Source organism: Hypomesus nipponensis, chromosome 14, assembly GCF_054491055.1.
Source record: "Hypomesus nipponensis isolate SF chromosome 14, ASM5449105v1, whole genome shotgun sequence".
NCBI lineage: Eukaryota > Metazoa > Chordata > Actinopteri > Osmeriformes > Osmeridae > Hypomesus > Hypomesus nipponensis.
Genome location: NC_140374.1, coordinates 12,882,501 through 12,894,027, shown reverse-complemented (window position 1 = coordinate 12,894,027; position 11,527 = coordinate 12,882,501). Strand labels below are relative to the sequence as shown.

At 45.4% G+C, this 11,527-nt stretch overlaps 1 protein-coding gene across 4 annotated transcripts in view; it reads left to right on the top strand.

The window, feature by feature from the left end:
- The first annotated feature begins 367 nt into the window (after positions 1-367).
- Positions 368-11,527, top strand: part of kif21a (kinesin family member 21A) — a 30,571-nt gene continuing 19,411 nt past the window's right edge. For 3 of the 4 annotated variants that reach the window (XM_084671630.1, XM_084671628.1, XM_084671631.1), the window contains exons 1-3: positions 368-764; positions 8,863-9,085; positions 10,218-10,400. In XM_084671630.1, coding sequence (XP_084527756.1) covers positions 721-764; positions 8,863-9,085; positions 10,218-10,400 — 450 coding nt within the window. In that variant the 5' untranslated portion in view covers positions 368-720. The remainder of the gene's footprint in view (positions 765-8,862; positions 9,086-10,217; positions 10,401-11,527) is intronic. The other variant, XM_084671629.1, reaches the window with a different exon arrangement.

Here is an 11,527-nt window from a genome sequence, read left to right as displayed (position 1 = left end):
TCATATTGAAAGAAGTGGCCACTACTGTACTGTCATGGTTTACACCGTATACAGTTTATTTGGGTAACGTTTGTTTGGTAGGGTTCATTATGTCTCAGATGTTCCACTTTACTATGTTTTCATTTATTAAAAAGGTACTATGATACAGCAGTGTTATCGGTTGATTCCTACAAAATGCATCCATCATGTTTATTCTGATATATCTGCTTTATCCATTTAAAATTATAAATGTATTTTATATTTCCACGCGAATTTATATGTGATGTCAACTCGCAACCCTTATCGGAGTTGGACGGCTAAAGAGGGCGTGGTTTGGTGACGCATTGCGGTTCGAGCGGAGGAGCGTGCGGGAGGCGTGTGTCCCTCAACCGAGGAACCTGAACGCAGGCTTGGGCAACAACAGAAGGAGGCTGTGCTGTGCTGACTGTAGCCCTGCTGACCCTACCTGCATGCGTGGAACTCGTTCTTGCTGGACATGCAAGGCAGTATGGTTTTCGCACAGTAGTTTCTTTAGAGGATAAGTGTTCTTGTAGTCATAATCTATATGATATCCAATTAAATATGGCTGGAGTAAAGTCGAGCTGAGTTGATATTTTAGCGCTCGCTGCAGGGAGTTGCGCACTCTCCCTCCCATCAGCTTGTCGAATGAGAAGATAATCAAAGTACGGACAGATCCGTTGGATTTTAATTCTTTGTTTAATATCGATAGTCTGCAGAACCATGTCAGGTGGACAGGATGAAAGCTCAGTTCGAGTAGCACTAAGGTAAATCACAGATATCCCACTGCTTCATTGATTAATCATGTTTCTACTACCAATGTCATTGCTGTCTGCATGCACTGTTCGGATCCTGTCGCCTCTGCATCATCTGTTGATCCAGTTTCAAGCCATGTAGCTCTATGATTCAATTAAAACAGGAATCGATTTTCACACGTCCCGTCAGACACTACTGTAGAAAAACATACGAAAAGCGTTGGTCTAGTCTAGTGCATCTTCTCTCAATTATTCGACATGAATTCCGCTGATTTCAGTTCATGTGAACACGAAATAGGCTGATGCCAATTATTACACGGCATTCATCATTGCAGAGGCTAAAAGACTGATGCTATATTCATGACGCAGCACATACGCCCAGGGAAACACATGGGCCTTCTATAGCAGGTGCCACCAGCGGCGTTGGCTAAAGGGTGGGCGATATCATCCTTGTTGTCGAATGAGTTGTCAAAGAAACAGATTTGGTCTCTGGTGTTACTTTGGCGTGATGCCGACCATCAAGTCTTTCTTCGGCATCCAAGGGAGACGGTTGAGGGGCGGTTAATCGATAAAAGAAGTGCTTTGTTGAAAGTCTTTAAGCAAGAGTCCGTCAACCGTGGACGCACATTTTACGACACAATGATGTATTCTTTCTAGTTTAGAAACTGTTGGTCAGATTTTTTTCACGGCTTCTTTGCATAAAAATCGTATGTCAAAGCAATGGACATACATTTTGCATGGAATTATAAGATCGAGGTCATTTTTGAGTCGTTCAATCATGACTACAGTTAGGTTGTATCTTTAATTAAAAATGTAGGCAACATTTTATGAGCGTCACAACCACAACCGCCTTGCCAATTTGCTTTGCCAGCTATGCGAATCTGCCCATGTTACACTCTTTCTGTCCTCAATCTCTCAGTTCATGTGCCTGCCACGCTTTTCCATTGCATAATCGTTTAAACACCTGCTTTTGTATGCAGGTGTATGCATGCTTGTGTTTGTGGGCAAATATCTTTGGTGTACGTGTGTGGTTGTCTATGTGCTCAAACCCAGCCAAAGATCTTGAGCATGTCAAGACTTCCATATTAACACGGGTGTGCTCCCCTGCAGAGTCAGCCAGAGGGACAGTAATACTCTTATGTTCTCATTAGCAAATAGACTGAGGGGGACAAAATGTGTGTGAGAGATGGTGTGACCCATCTCTACTCTACATTAAACGCTATGATCCTTTACAGTGCATAGCAGCTAAGCTGGCATATGCCCTACCCTAAATCAGCTCCTGGGTCAGTCCTAAAGACCTGCATCCTTGGTACTCTGAACCATCTGAAAGGATTGGTCCAGAACGAAGCAGGCAACAGTAGGACATTTAGACTATCATATAAGGTTGGCTCTCCCGCAAAGGACTGGATCTAGATTTGGGATTGGGCAAGACTGAGCGCTTCATGCCAAAACTGATTTCAGCACATGTTCTCCTTTGCTGCTTAGAATGTTTTCCTTTGAAGTGTGTTGGCGATCATAGTTTATATACAGTTTGAGTATAGAGAAAGAGCCTCACATTCCATTTTGTTTTCACAGTGGTTTCTAAACAAGCTTTTGTTAATGCTCAGTGCAAAAACACGTTATGTCACTGTTATTGTCCAGAGTTGAATAAATTGTACTTTAGGGGTGTAACAGGGTAGACCTAGCTGTAGAACCAGCCTGGTGGGATAATTACTTGTATGTGAGCAGGCCTGTACAATAGCAAAGGGTTTACATTAAAGGTGATGAGAGGTTTGTGTAGAACACAGTCAGTGCAAAAATAAAGACTGTTTTTGTTTTTTGGAATATTATTATTACTACAGTTTTCTAACGGTACAAGTGAGTCAAAGACGGTCTTAATCTGTTCATATTTCATTTAACTGCCTGGAAGGTTGGTCCCTTCTGAGATGGCGCTAAGCATAGCCTACACTTAAACGGAAGCTGCCCTAAAATAGACTGGGAACGACCACTGCATTGCTGGAAGACCTCAGTTATCTATACCATGACCTCTGACGAGTCAGCACATTCCAAAAGACACATCTAAACAAAATGTGGATTGCCGTGGGATAGGTTCTGGCTCCGATCGTGTTTTTTGGTTGTGCTTCGAAAGTGAACTCCGTCATACAAAACCAACACAGAGAGTAATTACAGGCAGACAAAATGCAGACTACCACACCCAGGCAAATGTTAGTCTTGCATTCTTGGTCTTTCGCCTGTCTTTTTTTGTATGTTTTCTGCATCCCTCCATCTTTCCTTGTCTTGCACTCTCTAACCTTCGCGCTCTCTCTCTCTCTTTCCCCCTTCTTATGGGTGGAGAATGAGTGTCCCTTTATTCAATATAGCCTAAATATAATGGAGAGCATGCTATTCTTGACGGTAGGCGTGCTGGTTTTATTTGGGCCCTCTGGATGCAGTCAGCCAGGTTAGGTCATGAGTAGAAGCAGACTAGGTTCACACCTCTAGCTTAAACTAACTGCAAATGGGTAGTACTACAAATAGATTTTGGCTGTAACTTCTAACTGTCTGCCGATTTGGTCATAAATAGGTCTTGTGGATCTCAAATAGCCCAGTTTGCTTGTTTTAGCAAGCTGTCACCTCCTTAGTTACAGTGTGCATATCTCTGCAACTGGTCGTGGTCTTTGTCTCTCTGTAAAATTGGTTGTTTAAATATTTACTAGCCTGCGCATCATTTTAACACTACCTGGTTCTATTATCAGATTATGCACCAGATCTATCACCCAGTGTGGTCTAGCCTCTAAACTCATGCCTCACTCGTTAGGAGGACCAGGACATGTAAATGAGCCTCACCCACCTGCTCCTTCCTGGCTCACAATGTGCTAACAGATGTATATTAATTTACATCGGGCATGAATTGTGTTCTCTCTGCTATGTCGAATGACTCAGCCTCTTGTGTGCAATCATGGAGTAGTCCATAACAGATTTTCCCTGACGTCTGCCTGTGGAACATCAGACTCTCATTTTGCTGACCCGCTTGTCCATTTCCTCTCAACTGTCCTTTCCCATCCTTCGTTTATCGAACCTCTATCTGTGTCTGCTGTTGCCTTGAAAGGATCAGATACCAGCTGATGTTTTCCATAACTCCCTCAACATTTTCAGGATGTGGCTTCTGTGTCGAGTCCTCGTCCGTTGGCCTGCTGTTGACACAAAGATGGGAATACTCTGTCAACATGCCCCGTTGAGCGCTGATCCCATGTGCAAGTTAGGGGAGGTGGGGCAAAAATGACTTTTGTCTGCCCTGTTTAACCAAAGGACTGTAAGTTAATTTGGAATTTATACATTCGTGAGGCCCTGATGAAATTTGGATTGACTAACATGTCCAATTTAACATGGAGCAACATGGAGGCACGATTAACTTGAGAAATCCAGCGCTGAGCAAATTGTGTTATTACTCTGAAAGAGAGAGAGGGTGAGCAAGAGAGGGAGGGAGTGATGGAGAGAGATAGAGATATACATAGAGATAGATATGAACACTCTCCCGAAACTATGTATTGGGGAACGTGTTTTGGTGTGTGTGAAGAAGGTAATGCATAGTGTGAGAAACACCATTTGTGTAAGCCATTGCAGTCAGGTCCTTTATCCATTATAGTGTTGAGGGCACATATGTGTGGTATATTTGCTTCTCACTCAGTTTCCGCACATCCTGTTGACAGCTACTAGCCACAGTCTCATCCTAACCCCAATCCAATGCCACCGACTTTGCCTACGGCCATGCAAGTGGAGAACTTGTTATTTGATTATATTTTGGGCTGTTGGGTAAAGAGACTGTGGTTCCCATTTTCATAGTAGTCTGGTGTACAATAATCTCACCACGTTGACGAATGTTTATGAGTAGTGACTGGGTTCTCCCAGAGTGGCTTGAGACTATCAAACTGGAGGGCTTCTGTCCTTCCGGTGGCGTGTTCAATTGCAGTAAAACGACCACGTGTTATTGTATCTATGGCAACTGGATAAACAGCTATGCTTCTTTGAGAACATGTGGCAATAAATTCTGGTGAAAGTTGTAGCTTGGAGATTTTAATGACAGGCCCACATACATCTCCCATCTTTTTTTGAAGCATTTTTGTCGTTTTATTCAATGTTTGTCTTGAATCGGGTCTTTGTCATTGAATTTGCTAATAACAGTATTTCGCAGCCCTCCCATTTCTTTGAATGGAACGTTATGTTTAAAACAGGCATTTTTCTATCCAACGCATACTTGCTTTTCCATTAAAGGAGTTGGAAACTTGGCTACTCTTTGTATCTCCTTTTCTTACTTTCTCTCTCTCCCTCTCCATTTTCATTATCCCTCGGCCTCCCCACCGCAGGTGGTGAGGCTTGTTTCTACCTGTTGAAGATTAAATTGAGATTTGGTCGTTGTTCAGTTGTGGTTATGTTGCCAAAACAGCCTTCGTTCATGTTGGAGTGCTGGAGGTGACGGGAGCAGGATTAAGGGGGCTTCATTTCATGTTTTTGGGTATGAGAGGGCCGATCCCCTCCCTGCATGCCTGTCAACTCGCATCTTCCTCCGAATGGCGCGTTGACATTGCATCCTGCCGAGAGAGGATGATTGCCTTTATTTTCAAATGTCTGTTCCTCGTCGCCATAGTAACCTCTTTCCTCAAGACGTTCGAGGCTGACAACGTACCGTAGGGATACGCTGCGGAGTGATAAACTTAGTTCAGAGTTAATCCACTGTGCATGAACTGAAGGCCTTTATCAGATTGCTTGTTACAATTCCCGAGTTCATAACCTTGGTAGGGTCAGGGTAAGCGTCGTGCTGTTGTGCTTGTCACAGAGTTGTGTGTAGTAGGGCATACACACGCACGCATGCACACACAAAAACGCACGAGCACAGCTTAACGAGCGGAGCGTGCTAAATCTAAACCTGCAGTGCTGCAAATCAGACAAAACCCACTTCATGTTTCGTTTTTTCTCCCCCTCCCCCTTTCCCCCCTTAATTTCCCCTCTTGTCATCCTAAAGTCTCATAGAAAAGACATGGGCAATTCTTCCTTCTCGGACTGAGCTCTTAGGAGAGGCACTGTTGGATTTGGAAAGTGTCTAGTGACTGTAATCTGAGAGGGAGAAGGCTCCCGCTGACAGTTTAAAGAGCTAACTGAAGGCATCACATGTTTACTGTACTGGTCTTTCAAATGCACAAACACACACACACACACACACGTGTGCTCACTGGGACTGGTGGTACTGGGAGTCCTTGCTCTCAAGCCATTTCTCATTTGCATGGGCCAACTGCAGGTGATGTCATCTCATGCAACTCAGTTATCCCACAAAACAACCTGTGAAAGACAGGCTGGACTTCTTTAACGCAGCATAGGTACAGCAGCATCATTGGCCTACATGTGTGTATATCAGTTTGCGAGACAGTGGCTTTGACTGTCTGAGCGTGTTCGAGCTTCCTGTTACCCTCCCCTACCCTCTCCCCTTCCCTTCCCCTCTCCCATTCCCTACCCCTCTACCATTTCCAAGCCCTCTACCCTCTCCCCTTCCCTCCCCCTCTCCCCTTCCCCACCCCTCTCTCCCCACCTTCACTCTCCTCCCTTGTGGTGATGCGTCCTAATGATTTATTGAGTGAGTGCGGTGGAGCAGCGATGGATCCTGAGGGGCGGGGGAGGAGGGGGAGGGTGTGAGGGACAGGTCAGGGCGTGTTCAGCCGCGGGTCCTCGCTGCGCTTAGGATGAAAGAATCCCCATCCAAGCCCCGTCTGCGGCGCAGAACACACTGGCTGCTGAACCTGGCGTTGAGGTGACGAGCGCCTAATCGCTCAGGAAAACAAACGGGGGGTGTCGGGTGTGCTGGAGGCATGTGTGAGGAAATCCCAGCTAAAACACAGCTTTGATGTGATTGATACAGAGTACAGAGTCGGCCCTCACCACATGGCTTGGGGCTTGTGAGTTAAGTGTTCGAATACAAAACACATGGTTTGTATGGGGTGGGTGTTGGATCAGCACTCGGTGTCCTCTCTTATTCCCATTTCATGTCATCTGAATTCCATTGGACTTTTGTTTTGTTAAGGTGAAAGTTCATTGTTCACGTCATGCATACATCAAAGCGCCTCCAAGTATCTGTTTTCCTGGATACATTCCCTATTCCTGGAGACGGTTCCGCCGAGTTCTGTCGAGGAGAGGTTCGGAGGATCACTGCAGATCAGGGAGAAGCCAAGGACCCCCAGGAAAGAGGGGTGGAGAAGTGGGGTGGGGAAATAGTAGGCTTACACAGCCAGTCAGTGCCCCAAACAAAGACAGCCCTTGTGGTGATGGGCGTGGTGACCAAAAACAGAACAATCCAAAGATTGTGTCGGAAGTGTTCCACTGGAATATGTGTTTTGAGATTTGACACGCAAGCAGTGACATAGTGCCTGTTTTCTACATGTGTTATGACAACCCGAACCCATGAGAAGCAGTGTTGACGCGTCTGTTTGACCACACATTCACATCTAAGACAAAAGAGGATTAAAATACGTTTTTGTTGCGTAGTCTTTGATTTCGAAAAATAAATGTTGTCTGCAACTGATGATGTAATACGTCATTCGGGGCTATTTGTACTGTATTATGATTTTAAAGACAATCATTTTACATTATTTCATTTATTGAGCAGATAATTTGATCGAATGCAACATACAAATAATGTTTATAGAAAGGAAAGCATCAAGCAATCAAGAATCAAAAATGTATCGTTCTAACAGTACAGAACTGTATTTTGTAATGTAAGCCAGTACGAAAATAACATCACAACTACCAGGCACAGTGCCACCATAACAACATCAGTTAAGCCTGTGCACTTTCAGATCCACTTTAACTTGGAGACTGCGTGAGGGCCAGTTTTATAATCAGCACAGTAAAGGGTAGAAATGAAAGAACTATCATGTCACTGCGCCACTGCATTCACAAAGCAAACACACCCCACCCTTGCCTCATTCCACAACACGCTGCAGTTATCTGGCAACCCAGCGGACATCCTCTGACCTCCAGCCCGGGCGTTATTTCTCCTCCCATCCCTCCATCCTTCCCACCTTCCCTCCGTCCAGTGGGATAATCCCGGAGCATGCCCGGTGGCAGGGGTGGGTTCTGTGTCACAGACACAATGGCTGCTCTGTGCTCCTCTGCTGGCATTGTTCTCCCTGTGCCTGGAGACACAAAGCAGCTCTTATACACGGCTAGTCAGGAAGGCCCACTGTCAGGTGCTTGCTTAGCAGCATAGCTTGGCCCTTTAGCTAGCTTCCTATCCACAGCCACAAGACTTAATATCAGTGGTTTGTGTGCAGTAGGCTTCAACGAAGAGGAAAGAGCCTCTGTTTGGAAAGTGTACGGAGGTGGCGGCCTCCAGCAGTGTTTCTGTCGGACTCTGTTTTGGGTGGTAGCGGGTAGGCCTGTCTCTCTTTCTTTTCTGTCTTTTTTCGGGTCTCGTCTTGTTTATGTGAATGGTCTCTTTTACATCTGTCAATCAAGCGTCCCTCTGTTCCACTGCAGCACTCCTCTCACACTTGTGTCCACAGCAGCCTGGGTAATCCTCAGTCAGCTCTCAGCTGGCCAGCTTTCAAGAGGGCTTTGCTGACATTCAGGGTTTGAGCTTAGTGCGACTCACGCGCGCACACACACACACATACACACAATGATACATACATGCGCAGCCAGCTGGCAGATAGAATGGAGCAAAATATTGGGTCAGAAGCACAGAGGACTGTGCGGACAGCACCCAAGGCCAAACAGGACTATAACACAAACTTTAATTAACACCATGACCTGCTAATACTGCTCTTTTTAAACTCATGGTAGCACAGTCATATTTGACGCTTACTTAAAGGTTTAAATGGTATATTCTCACATCAGCAGCAGTTAAGGCATTGTGACGTGTGTGTGATACCTGCATTGTCTGTTTTGGACCACTGTAGTAGAACTCCTTGTAAAGTGGTCGCTTTAGTTTAAGGTTTTTATGCTCACGAAACACAACATGTCCCTTCTCGGCTACATCATAAAACGTAACGGGGTAGTACTGGAACAGATACCCCATTTTAAGCCTTGGGTTTCACATCAGAGCGTGACCTTTCGCTCCTGTCTTGTGTCTCCCCTTTTCCAGGATCCGTCCTCAGCTGCCGAGAGAGAAGATCGAGGGATGTCACATCTGCACCTTCGTGACGCCCGCGGAGCCCCAGGTGATCCTGGGGAAAGACAAGGCCTTCACCTACGACTATGTGTTCGACATGGACTCGGAGCAGGAGAGCATCTACGCCAGCTGCACTGAGAAGCTGATCGAGGGCTGCTTTGAGGGTTACAACGCCACCATCTTTGCCTATGGCCAGGCGAGTAGAACGCTTGTGTTTCTTTTTGGGGCGGCAGTTGGGTGAAGATGCTGTGTGTTTTGAGAAAGGGTCGACATTCAGATAGGAAAAGGTGAAAAGATACATTCTAAACTTTTTTTTTGTGCATTTGTTGTCATTAAACCATTTGTTGTCTTTTTACATTTTTGGCTATTGATTTGGTCATTGCTAAAAAGTACATTGCATTGGTTATATCAATGGCTGCAGTTATGGCAGTCTTACTTCACAGACACATACTTCTAAAAGCACTTCTGAAACTTCCAGTGAATGTGTAGAAATCAATGTAGGTGGTACTCAACAGTCTCGTAGTGTGTGTGCTGTAAGCTCTTAAGTTCTTTTCCTCTTTCTCTTCTCGCCCCCTTTGTCCTTGTCCAACATTTCAAGATCGTACTTTCTTTCAGAGGGGTTTGTCTTCTCTGAGGCAGTCCCGGCCAACTGCAGAGACATTACTTACAAGTCTACCCCCCCCCCCCTTCCCTGGTGCTCCCTGGGTTGCCTTGACAACCAAAGCCCACTCTAGTGCCTCTAATAGGGTTTGAGCTGGGAAGTTCCACAAGGGTAGAGAGGGGAGTACTGGAATCATTGAATCCCACACACTTTCACATAAAGCATACATTTCTAATGTGACCCCCCCCCCCCCCAGTTCACCCATATTTCCCTATACCACTCCCTGGATTGGTGTCCTATTTATTCATTTTCGAATATATTTAGTCCTGGTCGGCCCTGGCCCATAGTACAGCCAAGCCTAGCTGGGTTTAGTGGCTCATGTTTTTTAACTTGGACTAATCCAGCTGTAGCCCTGTGCTGCAAACTGACCCAGTCAGCTCCATCATGGGATTCAGCCTGCTTAGATTTTGTGTCAGATTTAGAGCAATCAATATTGCAGGAGAAAATGACCTGTATGTTCCCAGCCCCGATGCCCTGTGTACATTTACAGTATGGTATACATACATTTACGCATTTAGCAGACGCTTTTATCCAAAGCGACTTCCAAAAGAGAGTTTTACAAAAGTGCCTAGGTCACTGATCATAGCAACGAGATAGCCGATATACCCAATCTTAGTGCTCTAACGTTTCCCCCTTTCTCCTGTTTTGTTACTTCTTCTACCGCCAGACGGGCTCAGGCAAGACTTACACCATGGGCACAGGCTTCGATGTGAGTCTTGGGCAGGAGGACCTGGGCATCATCCCCCGGGCTGTGGGCCACCTCTACAGGGGTATCGAGGAGCGCTGCCAGGCTGCCCGCGACCAGGGCCGGCCCGTACCCGAGTTCAAGATCAACGCTCAGTTCCTGGAGGTACAGTACCGCACGTGTCGTGCTTAACCTCCACAATGCAATATAACACATGTCAAAACACTAGGAGACAAAACAATACAAGCTACAGTATAGAGGAAACTCTTGGGATTCATTCAGAGTCGTTCTGTACCAGGTTTACAATTACGAGCAACAACTCAGTTTCATAATAATCCAAACAATAAGGACCCTAGTGTCACTCCATACAAGTTTCTCCTCAGTTGGACACTCGATATTGCGGGAGAAAATGACTTGTCAATAACGTTTTTCGGGCACAGCCTTCAGGTCGTTACAACAACTTTTAGTAAAAGGTCCAGGTCAGCCTTATATCGTTGACAGGGCTAGTTTAACAAGCTTGTCTGCAAAACTGACACTTCGAAAGAACTCTATCAAAAGCGTGCAGCTGCCGGTGAAGGGTTGGAGTGGACTGAGGGTCAGAGGGGCTTGTGTCTGGACCGGGAGGGGTGACAAGAAGGGTTACTAGGAGCAGCGGGCAGTTGTGTTGGCTCGTCATACAGAGTGACAGGGGCCCCCATGTGGCCAGACGGGGAGCAAAATATTGATGCAGAACTAGAAGGGGCGTCCCGTGAATTAACTGTCTTTGCCTACCATCAATGTAAACGTTAGACTGGACAATTGTTGGTGAGGCGCCTAGCTAAAAGCCCATTCGGAAGCCAGCAAAATAAAGCTATTAAATAAACATACAAAATAACCACTTTTCAAAATGATTATGCTATTTTTGGAAATGTGCTTGCGCTCTAACAACAAATTTGACCAGATTGTATTGTTGCACTTTTAAGTCCAAATGTAACAGCCAGGTCCAGTGAGGTTGTTATCTTTACAGGAAGTCATCGCAATAACCTTTGTTTTGCCAATATGACTGACAAGTCCTCTACCATTTAGAAGTTGTTGACTTTTATTTCTATTAATTCGGGTTCTATGACTGGACTGGCTAGATTACAAAAGAGATGGATTACCAAGACAAAGAGCTTTCACAGTTTAAGTAATAATATGCAACAAATATTACATGTGTAAAGGCATAAGGAGATCGTGAGTACAGATCACGTTGCTCTGGGTCAGGCCTAAACACTGGCTGAGAGGCCAGTTACCAAACAACAGAATCAAAATGG